General features: G+C 35.1%; 2 protein-coding genes across 2 annotated transcripts in view; both read right to left on the reverse strand.

The window, feature by feature from the left end:
- Window positions 1-1,240: 1,240 nt before the first annotated feature.
- Window positions 1,241-9,876, reverse strand: LOC123527095 (heat shock 70 kDa protein 12A-like). The gene is made up of 7 exons (XM_045306373.2): window positions 9,473-9,876; window positions 8,312-8,633; window positions 7,314-7,403; window positions 4,920-5,051; window positions 4,269-4,425; window positions 3,258-3,388; window positions 1,241-2,871 (listed from the first exon to the last, which is right to left on the reverse strand). The coding sequence occupies exons 2-7, from the start codon at window positions 8,630-8,632 to the stop codon at window positions 1,897-1,899; spliced, it is 1,806 nt and encodes a 601-aa protein (XP_045162308.2). The 5' UTR covers window position 8,633; window positions 9,473-9,876; the 3' UTR covers window positions 1,241-1,896.
- A 2,685-nt stretch (window positions 9,877-12,561) lies between these two features.
- The window catches only part of LOC123527096 (vigilin-like), a 30,843-nt gene continuing 17,886 nt past the window's right edge, over window positions 12,562-25,518 (reverse strand). Inside the window, exons 13-20 of the mRNA XM_053522551.1 lie at window positions 23,964-24,095; window positions 23,129-23,347; window positions 21,019-21,105; window positions 20,604-20,738; window positions 20,219-20,341; window positions 18,041-18,175; window positions 16,475-16,690; window positions 12,562-15,994 (exon numbers count right to left, since the gene is read on the reverse strand). Coding sequence (XP_053378526.1) covers window positions 15,764-15,994; window positions 16,475-16,690; window positions 18,041-18,175; window positions 20,219-20,341; window positions 20,604-20,738; window positions 21,019-21,105; window positions 23,129-23,347; window positions 23,964-24,095 — 1,278 coding nt within the window. The 3' untranslated portion in view covers window positions 12,562-15,763. The remainder of the gene's footprint in view (window positions 15,995-16,474; window positions 16,691-18,040; window positions 18,176-20,218; window positions 20,342-20,603; window positions 20,739-21,018; window positions 21,106-23,128; window positions 23,348-23,963; window positions 24,096-25,518) is intronic.

The following is a 25,518-nucleotide window of genomic DNA, read 5'->3' on the forward strand; positions in this document are numbered from 1 at the left end:
TTTGTAGTCCTTCCGCTTAATACAAGTTTATACAGAAAAGATTTAGCAAATTTATTTGAGCTGAGAAAGGTCGAAAAATGTAAGCCAGAGCTATGGGTCTTGCCACCTGAGGTCATCTGGTGCCAAAGGTGCATGAAGACTCTGAAAACATTTTGTCAAGTAGTTCCTGCGAAACATGCTTACCGAAATTCTACGTTAAAGAAATGGCAAAAGTTTAACAAAACAAAAGCTAGTGTGATGCTAGTAATTTTGCCCTGAGGTAATTCTATGATGCCGAAGGCATGCCTCTTTGGACTAGCAGTTTCTGAAAAACAAGCTTACATACAAAACTTTAACCAAAGTTTCTGTGTTAAAAAGAGGGATTATTAAAGCTAAAGTTAAAAGAAAATATGTCTATGATTGCTAACTGAATGGATATCACCTTTCTAAAAAAAAAAGGTTTCTTCCATATATTAGGAAATATACCTTCATAAGCTCATTTAAGGACGTATTGACAAATACACATAACGGATAAGCTACCGAATAGTTAGAATTTATCAATAGATTAATAATCAAATCCAAACCTATAGCTTCATTGATCTCAAGATTGGATATAATATCTATGATGTCGTTTTCTGTAATAATGTTCTATTGTCAATGCGCGAGACAGATAAGAAGTAATCATTGAGGCATGTACATGTAGCTTTATCAACATCTGTAAAGTGTTTTCAAAGGGGGTGTCATGTCCAACCTTTTACCTGCTTTTTTTCTAGCGTGTTTTGATTATTGATCTTGGCCTTAGCAATACTTTCTATTTTTACTTAATTAGTAATAGGCCTGCTCTTAACAAATGTCTAAGAAAATCGATTCTTAAATTATTTCTCAATCCCATAGGGAGAAAACCTTTGCCATAATAGTCTGTAACACTGAATGTTCTTGGGGTCCTTTTCAGTCTTATTTAGGGGACGTAACCCATATTTACCCCAATTTACTGAAAAGTGTAAAGTGTCCCAGTTTCCCCATTTTACCCTAATTTCAAACTTTTCTCTGCGTACACGTACGTAATATTACGTTAAATTGCTTTATTATCACGTATACCACTGTCTACATCAATTACCCCACTATCAACATGTTCTATTCCTTCAGACATTAGAATAGTATTAATGAGAATTGACCTGTGCTTTCTCAAAATTTGATTTAAGTTTAGGTTATAGAACTATCAAGTTGAGGAATAAAAGAATCTGAAAACGCAGAACAACCATGCATATAATGGGATTATTATAACAGTACCTTCGTTTGCAATGTTGTATTTGGCTCGAGCGGATATTGCAATGCCTTGGTCCCACGAGGTGCTTGCGCCGCTCTGGCAAAATCCAAGTAAGCCGAATGCATCAAGGTACTGTTTTAATGATCCTTTTTATGTACATATACGCATTTTTTTCGTGTTTTATCAGCTAACATTGCTATAATTCCAGATAAATAAGACTGAAAACGCGTTTAAAACGGTGAACTTCTTGAAGCATGGAACGTCGAGACGCCATCAATACGTCATTTCAAACGTCATATTTGACGTCACAACTGAAGCAAATTGTAACATCATTGAATATTTTTCTGTATCCGATGGGAGTTGAATACAGGATTTGTATTCGTTAAGAGAAAAACATACAGTAATTCAGACAGAAAATTTGTAGGTATATAATAAATTAAGATATATAGGCGTTGTCTCTTAAAGGGAGAAAACTCGTAAAAACTTTTGGATAGAGTCAAAAACCTCGATATTATTGAAATAGGCTAAAATATTACGATGTCCACAACGAACAAAAACAGCGGCAAACCATGACAATGGCAGACAATTTGTTTCTCGTGTAACGTCATTTATCAAACTTTTCAACAGTTTTCAGTTTAATTAATCTAAATCTAGCTGATAGATTCGAACACGTCATCACTGATATTACTGACGTCATCCTGCAAGAAATCAAATTTAGCTGCACATTCAATATCAAAGTCTGTAGCGATTGCGGTAGCTTCAAGCTCAGTGCCACGACATGTCATACTCAACATCAGGATAACACGTTCTTCCCTGAGATTCTCTGGAATAGTTATTTCCAATTTTCCAAGGTATACGCATCCAGGCTCGTCACAGAACATTGGCTCCCTCTTTTCAGAGTGGTATACGTTCCAATAAACGAAAGGGTTATGTCTGTTTGAAACAACATATTTCCTTTCTCTGCTTTTTCCCCCAACATACACGTGCTCTCCGTACTCGATATGTTTATCAAACACATTGTCGGCTACAGCTGCCCTCCCTTTAATGACTCTCTTCCGGTTTGCGGGATGAGTTGAAGGATCAAAGTATTTTCTTGTATGAACTCCATATGAGTACGGACTTACACGCGCGGCAATCACGTTGGAATCATTCCCAAACATCACCGCGCCTTTTAAAATGGCGACACTTCCGTTACCAGGGGCGATCACTCTGAGCTTTTCAAAATGTTTTCTCAAAGCGCCACTTACAGTCGGCGATTCTGAAAACCCTCCGACAAGCAGAAGAGTTGAGACGGATCTCAACTCTTTCTTTTTCAGAAGGTTTTCAATGTGCTGAGTGATTTCTTTAATGGCAGGTTCGAAAAGTTTTTCCATAATGGCAGGTTTAAGTATTAGACTGTGCTTCACCAATTCAACATTTTTCTTGAAGTCCTTTTCTAGAAGACGTTCATGCAAGTCGTATTTTTTGGCTTCCTTAAACATTGGCTCAAGGTCTACCGGAAAATTCAAATCCATATCGTCCATATTAGGTGCATATTGTCGTTTCTTCTTCTCAAAATCTTTCTGAAGTTCTATCCAGTCGCTGGTGCAGTCACGTGCAAATTTATCCAGCACGGGTTTGGTAACCTGCAAAGAGGTACAGAATGTCATTTAATCGTACATTATAAATTATAAAGTTGATGATTAAAATGACTCTACATTATTGTTCATCATTTTGATAATTAGGTTGTAGGCCTATCATCATTTTGGTAAAGTCAGAATTAGCAGTAAAAAGGGTTGTTTTACGCCTGTTTGGCATTTCTTTAGATTCATAGTTACTGAAATGCACATTGCACCATGTAATCATTTATTAAATATCAATTAACATTTTATATTAGTAACAACCGTTAATAAGCTCAGCAAATTCTGAAAGCAATTGTAAAAGTCGGAGATAACCTTAATTAAAGATATATTATTTTTTCAAGATTTGCCAGATATTAAGAAAAAGCTTTATTTCAGTTTTCAACACTTGCCATTTTTTCAATAAACATTTCGAACGCCTCGTTGACCAGTTGTCCTCCCCACGGTCCTCCAGTTGCCGCGTGCAACTCCTTTAGTTTTCCATCCGGTAACACCTCATGTCCGGTAGTATCTACGGTGCCGCCTATAAGATGAACAAAAACGAAGCAGATTGCTGGTTGATGCGCCATGCAAATTGCTTGATGACAAAAGATAATTATCTAATGCTTTAAATGCTAAATGCCAATTACATGAAATTAGATGATAAATGCCAACTGCCAAAAAAGTCATGCAAAATGGTTGATGCCAAATGTTTTACATTAAGGGTAGAAATATGTATCTATAAATGTCTATAACTACAAAATGTAATATCAAATGAATGTTACGCTCAATTTTTGAAGACATGTCATGTTCTACCAGACTGAAATGCAACGAAAGCATGTCGATATTTGGCAATACACATGGCGAATAGGCCTTCCCTACATAGCAGTTATTTCACAAAGCGGCACAGGTTTGTAGAATAATAACATCGATATGGATATTGTCAATATAATTATAGGTTTATAAGAGTTATAAATATTCAAACTGATAAAAATGTGCTTTTCGAGTTCTTTCAATGCCTTGATAACGCATGTTTGTATTCATGTTATGACATCTGCAGATTCTCGAAGTGAACATTGATTAATTACGTCAAACTTTTTATAAGCCGAAATACGTTTACGTTACGCTATAGAACGCGCATGTATAAAACAGTTTTACAAAGCATGTGGTTTTCTTGTTAAAACACGCATACTCTCCTATAAAAACTCCCTTTAAAAGCGTAAAAAGCATGCAGAATTTACACTTTTTTTCTTTCGACTTGCTTTACTTTTAAGTCTGCCGTTGTCAACAATGCTTGCTTCAAATGCAACGTCCCTAAACTACGTTAAATGTTTAAAAAATGTTAAGTAAATGACTACAACAGTTTTTTTCTGTATGTTCGACATGTCGCCCTCAAAATTTTGATCAAAATCACACAGGTATACCTCCACAGTCTACCACGATATATTTCTCTCCAGGATCGAAGGCCCTCAAGAATACTCCATCTACCCCACCCACTCTGTTAAGCGCCAGCTCCTTGCAAAATATGGCTGCTGACTCCGGCTCCAGAGCTAATGTAAGCTGATCGTTTGGAATTCCCGCCTTAAGTATACAAAAGCGCAACAAATGGATGACATGTATGTTCTATGACTAAATATTATGACATTGTATTTTGTTAATATTTTACAGAAACTGTGGGTACTATTTAGCTTTTTACTGTAAAGTACATTTCTGAAGATGAACATATATTAAATATTCTGCAGTAGAAAAGATTTTTGACTATACCCAAAGGTTTTTACATTCTTTCTCCGCTACTTAACCTTCCTATAAGTCACCGTTAAGTTAACCATTTGACGTCTGGATGTCTGTGTTGATGATGAAATTTAAATGTTTTAAAACCATCAATTTCTCGAAAATCGTGATGCAAAAAATGTCAAAACTGTAGCTTCGTGGCGTAACGTTTAGAAATTTCCAATTTCACTTGACTTTTACTTTACCGGGACAGAACTTGAGAGTGACTTAAAAAGGCGTTGTGGTTTACTCAAAACCAAGTAAATATACTTAAATTTGTCAAGTATTGAAATTTTGCTACCAACCCTTGAAGCAGCTTCACGCATAAATTGTTTGGCGGAGTTTCTCCAGATAGCTGGTACCGTGATTACCCACTTGATTTCCCTGAGATTAACATCCTCCCGGAGACCATCTTTCAGCTTTTTCAGTAGATGTTTCTGCAATCATAACGTATGTATTTACAGTTTCTCTAATGATGTAGTAAGTACTACATGTTATATAATTACAGTTTCTCTATTTATGGAGTAAGTACTACACATCATGTGATTTTAGCTTCTGTAATTGCAGATTCTCTAATGATAAAGTATGTACCACATGTCATGTAATTTCACCATCTGTAATTACAGTTTCTCTAACTGTGAAGTAAGTACTACATGTCATGTGATTTCAGCTTCTGTAATTACAGTTTCTGTATTGATGTAGTAAGTACTATATACATGTAAATACAGTTTATCTTATGGTGTAGTAAGTACTACATGTCATGTAATTACAGTTGCTCTGATGGTATAGATAGTACAACATGCCATGTAATTACAGCTTCTGTGTTGATGTAGTAAGTACTATATACATGTCATGTAAATACAGTTTCTCTAATGGTGTAGTAAGTACTACATGTCATGTAAATACAGTTCTCTAATGGTGTAGTAAGTACTACATGTCACGTAATTACAGTTGTTCTAATGGTGTAGTAAGTACTACATGTCATGTAATTACAATTTCTTTAATGGCGATGTAAGTACTAAATCTTATGTAATTACAGTTTCTTTAATGGCGGTGTAAGTACTACATGTCATGTAATTACAATTTCTTTAATGGCGGTGTAAGTACTAAATCTTATGTAATTACAGTTGCTCTAATGGTGTAGTAAGTACTACATGTCATGTAATACAGTAGCTCTAATGGTGTAGTAAGTACTACATGCTATGTAATTACAGCTTCTGTGTTGATGTAGTAAGTACTATATACATGTCATGTAAATACAGTTTCTCTAATGGTGTAGTAAGTACTAAATGTCATGTAAATACAGTTTCTCTAATGGTGTAGTAAGTACTACATGTCATGTAATTACAGTTGCTCTAATGGTGTAGAAAGTACTACATGTCATGTAATTACAATTTCTTTAATGGCGATGTAAGTACTACATGTCATGTAAATACAATTTCTTTAATGGCGGTGTAAGTACTAAATCTTATGTAATTACAGTTTCTTTAATGGCGGTGTAAGTACTACATGTCATATAATTACAGTTTCTTTAATGGCGGTGTAAGTACTACATGTCATGTAATTACAGTTTCTTTAATGGCGGTATAAATACTAAATCTTATGTAATTACAGTTTCTTTAATGGCGGTGTAAGTACTACATGTCATGTAAATACAGTTTCTCTAATGGTGTAGTAAGTACTACATGTCATGTAAATACAGTTTATCTAATGGTGTAGTAAGTACTACATGTCATGTAATTACAATTTCTTTAATGGCGGTGTAAGTACTAAATCTTATGTAATTACAATTTCTTTAATGGCGGTGTAAGTACTACATGTCATGTAAATACAGTTTCTCTAATGGTGTAGTAAGTACTACATGTCATGTAATTACAGTTGCTCTAATGGTGTAGTAAGTACTACATGTCATGTAATTACAATTTCTTTAATGGCGGTGTAAGTACTAAATCTTATGTAATTACAATTTCTTTAATGGCGGTGTAAGTACTACATGTCATGTAAATACAGTTTCTCTAATGGTGTAGTAAGTACTACATGTCATGTAATTACAGTTGCTCTAGTGGTGTAGTAAGTACTACATGTGATGTAATTACAATTTCTTTAATGGCGGTGTAAGTACTAAATCTTATGTAATTACAATTTCTTTAATGGCGGTGTAAGTACTACATCTCATGCAATTACAGTTTCTATAGAGATGTAGCAAGTACTATGTGTCATGTTAATATAGTTTCTCTAGAATGTTGTAGTAAGCAATACATGTAATGCAATTATAGTTTCTCTAATGTTGATGTAAGTACTAAATGTCATGTAATTTAAGCAGCTGTAATAACAGTTTCTTTAATGGTGAAGTAAGGACTACATGTCATGTGATTTCAGCTTCTGTAATACAGTTTCTCTAATAGTGAAGTAAGTGATACATGTCATATGACTTCAGCTTCTGTAATTACAATTTCTTCTACAACATGTAATGTAATTATAGTTTCTTTGTTTACAATTTCTTTAACTGCGATGTAAGTAGCTTCTAGAATAAAGTTTCTCTAACGCTGAAGTAAGTACTACATGTCGTGTGATTTCAGCTCCTGTAATTACAGAGTAAATACTACATGCCATGTGATTTCGGCTTTTGTAATCATAATACATCTAGCATATTTTAACAAAGAAAGAACGGTTGCTCTACGGACTAAATAAACTCTAACCTTAACATATTTGATGGCTTCCATAAATATCAAAAGAGCTTTCATTTTCTTTCCGTCGGCGTCGGCAAGCATCATATCTCGATTCAAATCCTGTACAAAATAAAACATATTCATAAATTGCGTTTAACAACTAAAAACATTGCGGATTCATTTCACATCGTCTGCGGAATAAACTGACCAAATGTTATTAACCTTAAGCCTGCTGGTGGCAAGTGATTCTGCCTTTGCGACCAGAGCAGACCAAGATCTGCGTTCACATCCATGCAGTCTGATCATGACCTGCTCTGTTCTCTGTTCAGCCTGTAAATTTTCAGTGAACAACCCTTCAACTGCCAAAATTGAATGATGGACCAGTCTGTTACAGAAATTTAGCAGGGTAAAGGTTAAAGTTTGTTAGGTCTTCGTGATAGGCATCAATGTAAAGCTATTCAAATTAAAACTCCAGTATCTGTATCTCAAACAAAAAGACACAGTTAATTCAAGATTTGTTAAGTTCAGTAGATTTATTTTCATTAATTGGCATCAATTTACTCTTGGAAGCTACCCCAATTTTAAAATAATTTCACACAAATTGTCCTTATGTGACCTTCTACAAAGAGTGTTTAAAATATTTCTGATTCATTTAAAAACATGACCGCCAGAGAGAGTGGTCACCTTTCCTCATATGTATATAGGGGAAACATTAAATTTTAAAATCTTCTTGTGTGAAAATGCTGGTCCGATTTTTAAATAATTTCACATTAATGATCCTTATTTATTCTTTTCAGAGCCATTTGAAGAACGTCAACAAAACAAAAAAGAAAGATGAAACAAAAAACACTAGGATAGGTGCGTTGTGACGTGTGATCACAACCTTAACGGGGTTTGTACACTAGGCAACCGGTGTGAGCTTGATATCCTGTGCGAGCCTGACACCCGGGCTGAGCCTGACTACCGGTCTGAGCCTTACTTCCGGTGTGAGCCTATCCAAATACTCTTGTTTTTACAGTCTATGTTACCTTCTCGTGATGTAATTTCATCTTGAAATGTCGGAAGTAGTACCAGTGTGTGTGTTCATTTTTCAAGGTCAAGGTCTTGTACTTGGATTCCGCCTCGAAACCAAAGGAATGGAATCTTTTCTCGGGATCCATAAGCACCGTAGTTGGAGCTTGCAGACCCATTTCAGAGCTCCCAAGCCACGCTTGATCAGTGTTGATATCCGCTATGCGCGTACCTTGGTCTCTGCGCAGGAAATAAGCATATCCGGTACAAGTCGTTCCGAAATCAATGGCGGCCACCACTATTCGCCCCATTTGGGATTCCGGTCGTGAACGCGACATCCTGATGAAATAAATGAATTAATTAAACATATGAAACTATTGATAACTACAAATCATGGATGAAAAAAAAAAAACAACAAATTTTCATGCCGTGACATCTCAAACGAAACGGAAATAACGTTTAACCGTGACAACGTAGATTTCTGCTGTGACATCACAGTGAATTACGAACCATGAATTAAATGTTTTGAAACCACAGGCCGTTAAATACACCTTAAAGTTTTGGCACATCAAGACAGACGCAGGTCCCTTTAAAAAGACTATACACAGATCATTTTATGTCGATATTTTCTACAGACTTGAGATACAGATGATGACACGAATAATTTTATACTGTGCATTCTCAATTTCATTCATTTCACTGCCGATAATACAAACGGTGGCGTATTCCACACAGCTTAACAACATTTGAAAGTAAAGTTCATGTCGAGCAGACAAAACCTAAGCATCTTGTTTCACACAGACTGTAAGTTGAGCTATACTTGGGTAAATGTAAGTTAATCTATACTTGGAAAAATGAGCCGCGCCATGAGAAAACCAACATAGTGGGTTTGCGACCAGCATGGATCCAGACCAGCCTGTTCGCTTTCAAAGTCTATTGCAATTAGAGAAACTGTTAGCGAACAGCATGGATCCTGACCAGACTGTGCGGATGCGCAGGTTGGTCTGGATTCATGCTGGTCGCAAAACCACTATGTTGGTTTTCCCATGGCGCGACTCAAATGTATTTCTCCGTGATTGAAGTTTACAATATATTTTTTTCGCTTACATCAGTTGGTTTTACTGTCTTAAAGCTGCATAAATAAATCAACGAAAAGAACAGCATGTCTTATTACTTACCCGGCTTTTTTTTCCTTCAAACTCTAGAAAAAAATCACATTTCCAATGTTCACAAAGTAATCACAGTTTTATTTCGTATTTTCAAAACCTTTTAAAAAAGCGTCTATCCAAAACTTATTTCTCTCCGTTAAACGGTATAACTAAACCTCTGTACGTGCTTCTTATATCAAAACTACATCGAGAATAGAGACAACTATATCAAAATGATTTACCAATAGTTCCTATACAAAAAAAAAAAAACAAAACAATAACGTATTTATTAAAGCTATCAGATCTCAGTGGTTCAATATTTCAAGGCTATTATCTCACTATAACACTTAATAGTCTTAATGATCTATTATGATACAAAATCAATTTTAACATGCAGCAGTTTGTAATATATATTAACAGGGCACCGCGCTGAATTAAACAAATTTAAAGGCACATAATGCCTTTATTTGGAATTTGACGGCAATATTTTTTATTTTGTATAAACATAAAATCTATCAGTTTCTTATGAAGTCCTATTTTCGATAAAAGGCTTTTTTCTATATATTTAAAAAAGGTTTAAATAGTGATTAACATAATAGAATTTTTATAGATTCAGTTGTTTTTGATTACCTCCCTTTATGTTTATGGTTTTAATTGTATTTATAAGTTCATGTGCAGTATTGAAAATAGTGCTTTTCTAATTATGTACGTATGCATAACATCTATTTGGATAGCTGTTTCTACTGTTTTAAACAGAAAATTTAAAGCCTAGACTTTTAAACTCATGTTATCTATGAATAATAATGCTACAGACCAAGTTTAATGAAGATCCATCGAGCGGTTCATGAGAAGAAGTCTTTTAAAGGTGTTTCTATTTTTAGCTCTAGTAGCCCCCCAAAAAGAGGGCAAGTGCCCCCATTTGAACAAATCTTGGTGAGGACCTTATAATGATGCTACAGACTAAGTTTGATGGAGATCCATCAAGCGGTTCACGAGAATAAGTCTTTTAAAGGTATTTCTATTTTTAGCTCTAGTAGCCCCCAAAAAGGGGGCAAGTGCCCCCATTTCAACAAATTGGGAGAGGACCTTATAATGATGCTACAAATTTTGATGGAGATCTATCAAGCGGTTCAAGGGAATAAGTCTTTTAAAAGTGTTTCTATATTTAGCTCAAAGGGGTCCAAATGCCCCCATTTGAACAAACTTGGGAGAGGAGCTCATAATAATGCTACAGACCAAGATTGATGAAGCTCCATCCAGCAGTTAATGAGAAGGAGTCTTTTAAAGGCATTTCTATTTTTAGCCCTAGTGGCCCAAACAAGGGGCCATTTAAATAAATCTGGGAGAGGACCTTATAATGATTCTAAAGACCAAGTTTGATGACGATCCATTACGCATTTCATGAGAATAAGACTTTTAAAGGTATTTCTATTTTTAGCTCTAGTGGCCCCTAAAAGGGAACAAGTGTCCCCATTTGAACACAATTGAGAGAGGACCTTATAATGATGCTACAGACCAAGTTTAATGAAGAACCATCAAGCACTTCACGAGAAAAAGTTGTTTAAAGGTATTTCTATTTTTAGCTCTAGCAGCCCCAAAAAGTGTCCAAGTGCCACCTTTTGAACAAATTTGGGAGAGGACCTTATAATGATGCCAAAGACCAAGTTTGATGAAGTTCCATCGAGACGTTTATGAGAAGAGGTTCTTTGATGCTTTTTTTCTATTTTTATTTGTTTGTATTTTGTATTGGGTTTAACGCCGTTTTTCAACAGTATTTCAGTCATGTAACGGCGGGCAGTTAACCTAACCAGTGTTCCTGGTTTCTGTACCAGTACAAACCTGTTCTCCGCAAGTAACTGCCAACTTCCCCACATGAATCAGAGGTGAAGGACTAATGATTTGAGACACAATGTCGTTTATCAAATAGTCACGGAGAACATGCGCCCCGCCCGAGGATCGAACTCGCGACCCCGCGATCCGTAGACCGACGCTCTTACCTACTGAGCTAAGCGGGCGGGCTTTCTATTTTTAGCTCTAGTGGCCCATAAAAGGGGACAAGGTGAACCATTTGAACAAACTTACTAGAAATCCATGCCAGGATGCTACTGACCAAGTTTGGTGTTATTCTGACCAGAAGTTTCATCTGCTGGTCATGATCAACATCCCTACAAAGTTTCGTGATCCTAGGCACAATCGTTCTCAAGTTATCGTCAGGAAACAGTTTAATTGTTCCGGGTCACTGTGACCTTGACCTTTGACTTCAAAATCAATAGGGGTCATCTGCTGGTCATGACCAACCTCCCCATCAACTTTCATGACCCTTAGGCACAAGTGTTCTCAAGTTATCATCCGGAAACAGTTTAACTATTACGGGACACTGTGACCTTGACCTTTGACCTCAAAATCAATAGGGGTCATAACCAACCTCCCTATCAACTTTCATGATCCTAGGCCCAAGCGTTCTTTCTCGTTATCATCCGGAAACCGTTCCGGGTCACTGTGACCTTGACCTTTGATCTACTGACCTCAAAATCAATACGGGTCATCTGCTGGTCATGGCCAACCTCCCTATCAACTTTCATGATCCTAGGCCCAAGCGTTCTTGAGTTATCATCCGGAAACAAATTGGTCTATGGACCAACCGACCGGCTTACACCTGCGTAACAATATACCCCACCTTCTTCGAAGGGGGCATAAATATATACCCCTGTTGTTGCCGAATAGGGGACCAGTACCAAATGCTACATAAATACCGTAATGTGAAAGCCTTGTACCTTGCAATGAGGCTTTTTGGTTTTCCTCGTCTATCTATACCCACATGACGGGAGGATCTGAAGCCTCTTTTTAACACTAACTCTTTTAGAGGGTCACTACCTCCGCTGTTTGTAAAACATATTTTTTGCAGTCACAGGATATGAATAAGTTTATAGTTTTAAACAGACTTTGGTTTTAATAAGTACTTAAACATTAATAATTGTCAGTAAGTACCAAGTAACTAGATGATTCCAGGAAATCATTGGGAAATGGGTTAATTGCTGGTATAAGTATTCAAAAGTATTCAGCATAGCATTACATATTCAAAGCAATAAAGGGCAAGAAAAACACGAAAAATTACAGAATTATTTAAAATTTCCTTTATTTAGACTTTAAATTCATCCCGTACATATTGTTAATGTACAATTTCATAGAGATAAATCGATAAAGAAAAATACAATTTCTCTTAAACATTGTACAAGTATTTACATTATTACATAAAGCTCGACAAAACACAGCTGGTTCCAGGTTGTATTCTCAACTTTTGCAGATCTAGTCTAGGCTTTTTCTTAGATACTTTCTTATGCCATAGATCCAGTCCACTCTGGTTCCAAGTTTCATTCTTAAATCCTAGACCCAGACTGGAACCAGCCAAAACTTTGTCAAAATATTCTGTTGAACACAGTTTGCAGAATTCTAAATATCTATCAAACAAGGTGTAGTGATTGCGAGACAAAATTTCTTTACATAGTTCTTTTGATCACTATACACTAATCAAGAAATAAATCTCTACATAGAATCATGGACATTTTGCGTTACTACTCTTACAACTCCAATTATAATACAGGAACAAGAATCAATCAATGCTCCCATCAATCTGTAAATAACACCATAATTACAACCTTTGTTTAAATTCAACTTTACAATGGGGTAGAAATACAGAATTGCATTTTTATCTAAAATGCACATAAAATGCACATAAAATGCACAATTATATTAAACATAACAACAAATGTATTAGTTTCAACATGATCAAAACAAATTAGAACCAGGAGTAATTTTACATATTAAGAAATTATTTGGTATTTAAAAGGTGCTATAGTCAAATTTCCCCTTAAAAAAAATACCCCATCTTTTTATTATATTAAAAATAGTCATTAATACAAAGGTCAAAGAAATGACTTTGGGGCAATATAAATGCTAAAACCTTTTTTCTCATTTTTTTTTTTTTTTTACATATTTCTCATTTATTTCACAACACCTATTCCTAAACTGAAGAATTACTCCCAGGTTCACAAAAAGGTGCATCTGGTTATACTTGGTGTACATGCTGATATGACTAGGTAATAAACGGAATTATTTTAGACACCGATTCAATCTCATCAAAATACAGAAGGTGAGCATACCCAGTTCCCAAAAGCATCCAAACCCACAAGACAAAAAAAAAATGTCCACAAATGAAATTCAACATTGTATGTACGGTGATGGTGGTTACACAAACATGACGTCTTAGCAGTTACGCATAGAAATATTCAAACATCCATGAAATTTTTTTTTTACAAAGTTTTACATGCATTACAGAAAAATGTTGAACTCTTTAAAAAAAAACTTAATAACATTTGTGACAATCATACATTAACATACAACGTATTCTAACGAATATAATAGCCTTCAGTTTCCTTTTTTTGTAAAAAGTGGGTTACACAGTAATTCCTGAATTGACCTTCTTACAGTTTATGGGGGTTTCAAGTTATTAAAATGATGGATATATTCGCTACTTTTTTTTGTCCGCAAGCTGGAAGAAAGTCATTTCAGGGCAAGGGGGCTATTCAAAGCTTCAGCAGTGAATTATCTCTGTACATGTACAATTTATACATAAAAAATAAAAAGAGTCACTAACAAAGACATCAACATATCCTTCTTTACTGAATCACATATTTCTCAATTTGATAACTGTTTATTTTGCATAAAATGGGCACTAACAACTGTCAAAACAACAATATATCTTTTAACATAAACCAACAGCAAGAGGCCTCAAGTTCTATTTCAGTTTTCAACTTATTTTTCTATACATAATATATTAATATAATCATTTTTTTTCTACCATTGTATTTAAAATGCTCAAACATAAAAATAAAACACACACAAACAAAAAAAAAAACATTTAAAGAAACATTAACAAAATTTAACAAGTAAATTACCTGTTGATAAAAAGAATGAAATTTATAGACTGTAACTAAATGAAAAAATTATTTTCAACCTCTTAACATTGGAGGAATTTCTCTCTCTACAAGATCAGCACTACCGTAAATACCCATGCATAATGCTAACCGAAGTATATTGCGTACCTCCAACTAAACTCTTAAAATCTTGGGTATTATATTTTACCTATTTAGTATCACCTTGAAGGATTATATGCCTTTATGAAAGCTCAAAGTTTCCAACCCTAATATTGAAGTCTTAATTGCACATCATTAAAGTTTCAACCATCAAAAATCTGATAAAGTGCTTGCATGCAATAGCAAGAGCTACAGAAATTGAGTCGCTGCTGTTATATGACAGAGAAACGTTTGCATGTTGAAATAAACAATAGACAAACACAAAATATGGAAGACAAAAGATTCAATACCTGAAAAGAACACAAGATCTCAAACTCAGTAAAATGATTGGGGAGGTGCATCTCATTTAAGAAAATATCAATCACAGAAAATGATTATAAAATGCATATTCAAACAAAAAATTCTAGGCTTTCTTACAAAATTTTTAAACATGAAAACAAACGATTCATCGGGTAAAAATGGAGGACGATGTTTCAAAATGCTTAACAAGATTTACTTCCAATATATAAGCACTTTCAACTTCTATACCTCTTTCAGAAAAAATTACACAACAAGAATTAAAAATATATATATATATAATCTTTCCACTTTGTAATATATATATATATACATATGCAACATAAAAGATCTGCGAGCAAAAAGTGCAAAAATTATATTATCACAATGACGTTCTGTAAAATTCGTCAAATGACCACGGTCAAAAGAAGTGATAAAGTTACACGAATAAACCAAATCAACGATGATTTAATCATGACCATACCACCAGACATATCTGTACAGCTAATTGCATTGTCATAGGATACTTGTCTTATACAATCGTTTACCACTGAAATATTTCTATAATCATTCTGTATTAATTTTTTTTTTCATTCAAAATCAAGACTGTTTAAGAAGGAATCTTAATTATTTTACTGTTGAACAACTTCAGAATGCAAATTTCTAAAATTGTTTCATACTATGCTGAAAATACTCGAACACAAACATGCCCAATATGTTACTTCCTGTACTTTGAGACTTAACTGACAAAACTGTTCTTAATAATTTACAAAGTCTTAATGGTTTACAAAAGCAAAATACTGCTGGGACCATAATTTCATTAAGGGAATTATTCCATATGAATATAGCCTTCACCGTGTGAAAATATGAATAAGATTAGAATAGATGATGAAAGTCAAGAAGAGTTCAGTCACTTTTTTTCCATCAAAATGTTGACATTTTATTTTAACAATCAGTATCTGCGACTTGGTCCCCAAGCCTTGTTGCTGTTAGGGGCCACAGCATTACCACCGCTGGCTCCCGGGAAACTTGGAAACTCGGCAGTACTGCTGGTGTCTGGAGCCGAGTCCCAGGGCGCGTTCTTGACAGCGAAGCCTCTATCATTGACCCTTGGTTCCTCCGACTTTCTACTAGGAGCCTGAGTAAGACTCTGAATGTACTCATTGTCCAACACATCCTGAAGCTGTCATAAAATAAATATTATCATTACAAATTCAACTCTAAATTTGTCACATGTAAGCTGTAAATGACAGTTAACAGCTAAAATACAATATTACACAGCACTGTACACCAAACAAAGGATAGCAATTAGTCTTGTGCTTAATAAGTCTTCCACCCAACACTGTCTTACAAACAAGGTCTTAGCATTGCTGAAGTCACAACCATATTTAATTAAGGTTATAAAACTTAGTATGAAGACCAGTCTTGAGAAATCATTAAAGAAATAACCAATCGAAAGTAGTGAGTTCGGAGACTGGTTTCCATATTCAATTCAGTAACCTCGGGTCCAGAACTGGTTTTGCTTTTGCAGGAGGTGGACTTGACAGGACTTCAAATAAGCAATCCCTGCAATCATTACAATCCAGTTATATTATACTGCTTACAATTAGGGAGTCACTTTAATGTGAGAAGGAAAATTCAGTGTTTAAACATTTAAACTTACAAATTCTTCTTCAATGTTTAACAAATGATCCTTGCAATCGTAGACATCATCCTCTGCTCCACTGATGACAATAATATCTGGGTTGTCGTTACCGCGAGGGAAACGCAGGTCCACCTTGAAGTCTTCCTGGATCTTCCTCACGCCACGGCCCTTCTGCCCAATGATACGGGGATGGATACGGTGGTCTACTTTCACTTCAATGTGTACCATATCCTCCTAAAATGTGTAATGTACAAACTTTCTTGAAATTGCAGAACAGGACAAATATTTTATCATTTCTTAAAAATATATTAGACCCAAATCTGGATAATTTATTCAAATATTAACAGTATTACATGGAATCCCTGTAAACATAAAATTAACAATGTTTGTATGTATAAACAGGTTTCAGGTTTTAAACAGTACACACCTAATACATATATAGCTAAGCAAGGTATAAATGTGTACCACACCATTAAAACTACAGGGTCATGATGGCCTAAGATCGCCCACCTGTGTTTAAAAGCTGACTGAGGGTGACATGAAATCATTTCAAAATTAAGTCAGTGCTTTTTGAGGATATTTCTGAATTTTTTTATAATTATAGCCACATACAGAAACCTGGTCCAGCCCCTGGCGGTCATGTTTTTAGACAAATTATAATAACTTGCGAGAATTTGGAAGAGGATCACCCAAGGAACATTGCTGTGAAATTATTTCAAAATCAGACAAGAGGTTTCAGAGTAGAAGATTTTCAAAAATTTTCTTGTAACCATATAGGGAAAACTAGCCTCTGGAACTCTAAGAAACCTTGTGACATAGTTTTTTTTACATCGATTTTCCACTTAGATTTTCTTAAGACAAACATTCTGACAAAGTTTTATGAAGATCAAGTAGAAAATGTTGCATCAAGAGTATCAGTAAGTGTTTTCTATGATTTAACCTAGTTTTTAATCTCTGGTAACAATTATAAGATGGAAATCTGACAAATGTATACCTATTCACATCGACTTTTTGTATCATTGTGCTAAGAATTCTATTATTTGACATAATAAACTCTGCTTTTGACCTTAAGTGCTCTTACACAAGTTTTATGTATTTACTAAAGTTAAATACATCTGATGTGGATTAATGACCATTTACCAACTTCCACATTACGTTTTTAAGCTGGTTATTTCAAAGACTTTTAAAAACACTTGGAAATTATATAGAATCACGTGCACTTATTGCATGAATTACCTAAATTACTTAAACATTAATAAAACCCAAACTTCCATAATGAACAAGTGACTTCTTACGTACACTCTAATTAAATTTTAAATTGCTGTAATTCCTCTCTGGCCTCCACAGTTTCTCATAACCAATGATTGTTATCAAGCCCTGTTTTACTGTTTTCGGTTAGGCAGGACTTGGAACATATCTGACTTATCTAATGTTTTCACCATGAAGTCAGACGTCCAATCAACTTTGGATGTATATGATCCACTCAACTCAGTATCGTGACTCTTTAGAGTCCTCTTTTTGCCAATTCAAGGGCCTTCCTATTTTCAGAAGCGTCTTCGCTCTCGACGTTGGTCGTGCCGTTACCTTGATTAGATCACTCTGTTGGTCCTGTGGGGGAATGGAAATATTCACGTTGTATTCGTCCATCAGCTTGCGAACGTCTCTGCCTTTCTGACCGATAATGTATCGTGAATCAAAGGTACATTCACCTCTTATTGGCTAGACCTGAGATAAGAATCCAATCACAGAACAATCTATAAAGTGTTCATTAACAAAAGTCATCTCGATGTATCTTATTTATTTCTTCAAATATAACATGGATCCAGTTTAACAACATAAAGCCATTCCTTTCTTTGGTAAAAACCTATTCTTATCATTGAAATTGCAAAATTGCAAAAACTGCTGAACATACAGATGCACTTACCATGAGGCTTTCTTAGTCATATCGCAGTTTTCTATCTTGCAGTGATCATGATGCATCACCCTTAGTGAACGTGGTAAAGTTCCTCACATTAACCATTACCAGATCACTGCACCTTGACCTGGCTGAATATCTCAGTCATACATTTATTAGGGGCAAGTTAATATTATTTAACAAAATAACTACAATGCAGGGTTAACACTATCATGAACCATGTTCATACTGCCTTGGCTTCTGACACACTATATATTCTTTATTATGATATCAATTAAATTTTGGTTTATGCCATTATAAACTTTGTAATTTATGCGCAACAGTTGTAACAGCACATTCCTAGACAAGGAAATAAATGCTGACTTTGAATTAATTTGTTATACGTTAATATCACACCAACAAACTTAAGGTACCTTCCAACATTATAAGCCAGAGACCCTAAGCCCCATGCATAAATCATAATTAATAACAACTGGTAATGGTGAACCACTTTGCTTTCTGAGTACTAACTTAACGTCAATCTTACAAAGAATTCTATGTTCAAAAGGCTAGTTTTGAATGGCTAACTGAGCAGTCCTGGAAATAACCCACATCACTACTCGCATGACGCAAATTGCATATTGGTGGCTGTAAAGCGACTTAGAACCAAATTATGGCAAAATTTTAAAGATAACTCTAAGAAGCAAATATTATATTTCTTACCTTCATTAAGTCATTGACTTCTGAAACGTTTGTTAACATTAATTAGAAATCTCTTGCCATTACTCCTTTAGCCCCATGTAGGTTCTGTGGAACTGCTTGTTTAGCCTAAACCTACTACCATTGCACCTGTAGAAAGCAAGTTATAAATCTGTACAAGTTTGAGAGCCACAACTTTTCTAGCACAAACGTACAGAAAAAACAAGGCAAAAAGATTCAACAATTTACCCTTACTGAAATTTCATAATGGACTGGTCCACTCCAATTTGGATCCAATTATCATTTGAAGGAGTTTTCCCTAAAGGATTACTGACTGAATAGCGACATGATGCGTATAGTACTGCACGGATGTGCAGCTGAATCTTGTCTGCATGTCGCAAAGGCAGAATTTTCTTGCAGCCACAAGCTAAGGCTTAATGAACAAACTTACTACGTCATGAACTGTCAAACCAGTGGATATATGACCCATTAGAGATGAAAAACAAGTAAAATCACTGAGATCACACATTTGCTACATTGTTGCAAGTAAATTTTTGAAATTAATGGTACCTAGCATAAAGACATATATCCCCACAAAAAATCAAATAAATTAATTTAATTTAAAACAAGGAATAAACTGTTCTTTTCTTTTTCAAATTGGAGCAAAACCCAAAATTAAACATTGCAATTTTCTAAGTATTCCCAGAAATTCCGTTAACTGGGGGTAAATAATTTTCAGTCTGTCTGTGACCTTACCTAGAAAGTAACAGGGGTCTTCTGAACAAAATATGTCTTTATTTTAAGTTTGACTGCTTTATAAGTCCAAGCATTTTCTATTTACTATCAGCAAGCTGTTTTTAGCTTCGAGGAAACTGACCTTTGATCGAACGACCTTAAAAATGCAACAGTGGTCCTCTTCTGTCCACAGGCAATCATACTATGAATACTGAAGGAATTGGGTAAAAAGAAAAACTATAGATTGGGAACCAAATAGTCTACTAGTGGACAAGCCTACCAACTGACACCGAACATCAGTAAAAAACACACACAAAAAAATCGAACACATTCATTGTTGACTTACGTACAGCTACAATTTCTAGATCTTTCTTGGCACCTCTACATGTCCCTTGCTCCCTTATTACCCTGTTCACCCTCACTTTTCACCCCACGGAGGAACTGACGGTCACCCCACCAAAGTCATCTCCTATTTGCCTTAACACCTCACCACGTCGAGCTACAAAGTGTTTGTGGTATTTGGGATCCACATTTACTTCACCTTCAACAATGTTGTCCTGGAATGAAACAAAGAATAAAGATGACCAGAAGCACTTGGAAGTGAAAATAACAATAGGATATTTCACTTTCCAACCAGCAAAAAAGATGGCTTGAAAACTCACTGGTCTGACCCCTTCCCCTTTCCACAGATCTTTATACTTATGACGTACTTCTAGTGTGCAATACTGGTAATTCTTGCCACTTTTGGTTAAATTTCTGTTGCAAATTTTCAGCATTTAAAAAAAATCTATTTGGCAAAAAATAGTGACTGGCACTTACCAGATCTTTGATAAGTCCCAGAATCTCTGTCTTGGCCTCAGCCACACTCTCTTTTGTTCCTATAATGGTGATCAATTCTTGGTCTGCATCATCTCCAGATGGAAAGATAATTCTTGCTCCAGTATTTTCCCGAACCTAGTTAAAAAGGTAAAAAGCAACTTTTACTTACATCTTAAGTTAATCTTTTAAAAATATCTTTTTAAACTGCTAAGCTTTTCCAGGAATCCTTTCAAAATAAGTTCCAGCGAAGACAATAAGCATGAACCATTCTGGCTCCAAGTTTATAAAATCTCCATGGTTATAAACCTGGAGACCAGTCTCAACATTTAAAATTTGACCTAAAACTCAACCAGTCAGATGCTTGTTTGTAGACTGGTACATAACATATTTTTAAGTACACCTAAAATGTGCCTACCTTTCTTATCTTACTGCCACCTCTACCAATGAGAAACTTGTGATATTCTGGTTTAGCTCTGATCTCCTCAACGTTGCTTGTGTTTTGCTGAAATATACATACAAGGATATAGATATATATACATAACATACAGTGACTGTGTTCACTATTTCAGTAATGGGCAACTCAGAAAGTTTAACTTGCATAATGTTATATCTACAACAAAGGTTTCAGCACTATTTATATGCAATTATTCTTAATTTTGCATTTGCTATTGGTGAGAAAATATTCAACATACTGTTTTAAAAATTAACAGAATTAGGCTGAAGATATCCATAACATATATAGAAAGAAATCCTTACAGACTGTAAGATTTTACAAGGTTGATCCCTAAACTTCTCATTATTTCTTCTTCAAAGTAACATTCTGATCTGGTTTCTTTTTCAAATCAAATCAGGAGAAAGTACTTCCACTTTTCAAGCAGTTTATGAACAAGAGGACCATGATGGTCCTGAATCGCTCACCTATTCATATGACTAATGTTCAAATGTCAAATCGTATTTATAAATTATTGAATAGCAGTTGTGACACATGTCACTGAATATCAGTTTTACGATTTTTCAAATGTGTATGCCATCAAAATTTCAAGCTGACTTAAAAACAAGAAGTAGTCATTAGGTCAAGCACAGTAAGTGACATCATTAAACTTGGGTCATCAGGTAATTCTAAATTAAATAGTTTTGGAAAATAGGATCAGAGATTTTAAGTTTCTATTTTTCCTATATATTTACGCATAATAACTAAGTGACCCACGGCAGCCTCTATTACCCCAGGGCATAATTTAATAATTTTGGTAGAGACACTTTGAAATGATCATAGCCATATCAAAAGCCTAAGTCATATGTTTCTAACAGACAGCGTTGCCGACTCTAGGTGATTAAAATCCCTGACTTTTCCCTGACCATCATTTTTCACCCACCAAAACCTGCCAAACATTAAAGCCTTCTGAACATTCCCCTATAGCCGTCCAATCCCATTATTTTTTTTCCAATGTTTTGTATTTATTTTCCATTATTTAACATAACACAAATAATGCTGTTACAGTATTGACATCTTAAACTTGGTTTAAATATCTTAAATTTTAATGCTGGAAGACTGCCATAGCACAAAAGTTAAAATGATTTCTTCGGAGCTTGAAATCATTTTTCCTGACTTTTCCTGACTTTCCCGGATTCTCATTTTTCCACTGACCAAATTTAAATCCTGACAATCCTGACTTGAACCAGAAACAATTTCCTGACTTTTCAAGACTGCTGGCAAACCCTGCAAGAAGATTTTTAAGCTTTTTCTATTAAGTCTACTATAAACTTTGGACCCCAGGCAGGCCTTTTCACCCAATGGTACATTGAACCAATATTTGGTTGAGACCATTAGACAAAGCTACAAACCAAATACAAAGGTCTAAGTGGGGGTTCAGACAAGAAGATTTTTAAACTTTTTTTCTATATAAGTCTATGTAAAACTTGTGATCCCTGGCAGGCCATATTGACCTAGGGATAATTTGAACAATCTTGTAGAGACCATCTAGATGAGCTACATACCAATATCAAGCCCTAGCATGTGGTTGTACAAGAGATTTTCAATTTTACCTATATGTCTATTTACTGTGACCCGACGTGAGCCATATTTGACCCTAGAGATCATTGAAATATCATGGTGACCACTATATGAAGCTACATAAAATATCAAGCCCTAGGAGTGTTCACAAGGATTTTCAAGTTTTCCCTATATAGTCTTTTACACCATTGAGACCCGGCAGGCACTTATAGATCCCTCAGGTGATAATTTGAACAATTTCTGTAAGGACCATGTAATATGTGACACTCAGATATCAAAGTCTATGTGTTTGACAAGAATTTTTAAGTTGGCAGTGACCCATTCAATCTTACCATTGAAAGTGCCATCAAGATGACATTCTGTAATTTCATGATGAAAATCTGCCCAGATGGTTTCAAGAAGAAGTTTTTAGGAAATGTGACGATGGACGCCGCACGCCGGACATTGAGCGGTCACAAAAGCTCACCTTGTCACTTTGTGACAGGTGAGCTAACAATAAAAAATAGCAACTTACAATCTGACTGGCTAATTCCAGAAGCTGTTTCTTTGCCTTATCAACATCGTCCACTGGTCCCCGTATTGTCACCTTGTCACTTGTACTGCCCTCTGCTGGGAACCGGATAATTACGCCACCACACTCGTCCATGATAGAACGAATGAGACGACCTTTAGCACCAATAATAGAGTTGTGAAGCTTGTGGGGGACTTCAACAGATAGTTCCTTTATATCTGCCTGTAACATGTAACATTCCACTAAATCAGATTTTAGGTGAAAAGGATCCAAATACCTGATATTTCTTCCATCCATGTCCCAAAATACTTATGGTATGGAATATTTCATGGCTTAACTGATGGCTGAATGATATGTTAACTGTCAATTACTTTAAGAATAGTCCTTTTAATTCAGTTATAAATGGTATTATTCTTGAAGTTCTCCACCAATATTAATCTACTCTCCACCAGCAATGTACAACTTCTCCGCTTAATTCAGAGGTGAATGACAAAAGACTGTATACGTTTCAATATAATCTGGGATGAAGTTCAATGAATGTTTTGCATAAAATCTAAAATGTATTTTTCTGCTTCTACAGGCATGTTTCTAAATTACGCCAATATACGATCTGCAAAAATGACAGTATCTTATACTTTTTAAAGGAACAGCTATATATTCCTCCTAAAGTCTATCCTAAACTTTAAGCCCTTAGCTATGAAAACAACAATTTTCTTTAAAAATTAAGCCATTTTCCTATTACAAATGCAATCTACACATACTTTCTAACCCTTAAAGTAGATTTCAGCAGCAGTTTCATAAACATAAAATGTAGCTTAGAGTGTAAACATAATATTACCAGTTCTTTTTGGATGGCTTCAATTTTCTTTTTAGCTGCCTCAACATTAGGTTTTTTGCCAGTTATGACAATAACATCAGAGTCAGATGCCTCTGTTGGTAGATCTATTCTAGTATCCGTCTCCTCACGTATCTGTAATACAGCATTATTACCTGCTTAAACTTCCAAATGACCACAATATTTTTGTGTGGCATAGTAAAGATCTATGCGTGAAAAGGAACACACTGAAAAGTTCTATGAACAAAACCAGCAATCTGTATGTTTATCTATATATATACAGTTTTCATATTCTGTGTAAAATGTGCATCAGTACAAATGTGACAGTAAGACACTCCGTGCTAAGTCTGACCAGTACAATGATACAAAGCAAGTTAATGGTAGATATGCACACTGGCAATCAAGTACTGATGTCATTGCACAGGGAGACGAGTCATTCTAGAAAAATGAGGATATCAAATTCTGTTTGTTTCAGTGCAAGACTGAAATATCTTTCATCATGTGGACACCAGATGCAATGTGCGAAAAAAATCCTAACGAACAGGAAATTCAGTTTTGTTCGCTGTTTAGACCAAAGCATGCAGTTTTGTGGCCATAAAATTAAATGATATTGCATTGGCTTCGTCAAAGAATAAAGATACAATATCTGTTGTCATCAGTTACCTTAAACGCACAATAAAATAGGGTTATTACAACAGTAGCTCGTTCTGGGATGCTGTATTCGGCTCGAGTGGTTTTTTGCCAGATAGGATCTCACGAGGCGCGCAAGCGCAGAGTGTGATCCAACCATGCAAAATCCACGAGAGCCGAATACAAAATCCCACATCTAGCTAACGTTATAATGACCATTTTATTATATACCTCTACCTTTTTGTTTGTTGTTTTGTTATTTAACGAAATCTTATGTTTACCAACATCAAAATGGAACTAAGTGAAGTTTTTATGTGCGCTATTTATAGACCTGTGTCAAGTCATGCATATTAAAGAAAGTAGTCCCGCAGCATACAATACGGAAGGTACAATACGGAATTTAAAAGGTACAATATGGAATTTTTTTTTGCATGTTCATATTTGTGAAATACAAGCCGATTTTTTTAAACAGAATTTATATAGGAATATAATAAACAACTTTATTTGGCTCATCAAACCGGACAAAAATATTTATGATACTTTTTCACAGTGAATTTACCTGTTTACTGTAACACTTCAATTATATACAGGTACTTAAATGCCATCCAACTTTCCTACAGGCTCACATTATATAACTGTGAAACATTTCAAAATTTCAGTCTAGTCTATCAAAGGAAACAACACAACTACCCTTTCTTTCCAATTTCCCTGAATTCTTCTAGTACATCAACGATGTATCCACAAAACATTACATAAAATATCTGGTGTGGAAAAATAGCTGTCGCATGCGTAACTACTACAGAAGTCTTCAATAAAAACACATGACCAACTAGAGCTGCTTTTGAGAAAAGCGCATGTCTCCCACAACTGCCTAATTATCTGAATAGTTATGTATCTGAGTCAAACATGCACCTGGCATCTGTGTACA

Source organism: Mercenaria mercenaria, chromosome 14, assembly GCF_021730395.1.
Source record: "Mercenaria mercenaria strain notata chromosome 14, MADL_Memer_1, whole genome shotgun sequence".
NCBI lineage: Eukaryota > Metazoa > Mollusca > Bivalvia > Venerida > Veneridae > Mercenaria > Mercenaria mercenaria.

What these genes read in the sequence shown, in the direction of transcription:
- LOC123527095 (XM_045306373.2), bottom strand. Translation starts at nt 8,632, where the DNA reads ATGTCGCGTTCACGACCGGAATCCCAAATGGGGCGAATAGTGGTGGCC. An exon ending in TGCGTGAAGCTGCTTCAAGG is followed by an intron (nt 4,426 to 4,919) that starts GTTGGTAGCAAA and finishes TGTATACTTAAG; the next exon opens with GCGGGAATTCCAAACGATCA. An exon ending in TATCGTGGTAGACTGTGGAG is followed by an intron (nt 3,389 to 4,268) that starts GTATACCTGTGT and finishes TTCATCTTATAG; the next exon opens with GCGGCACCGTAGATACTACC.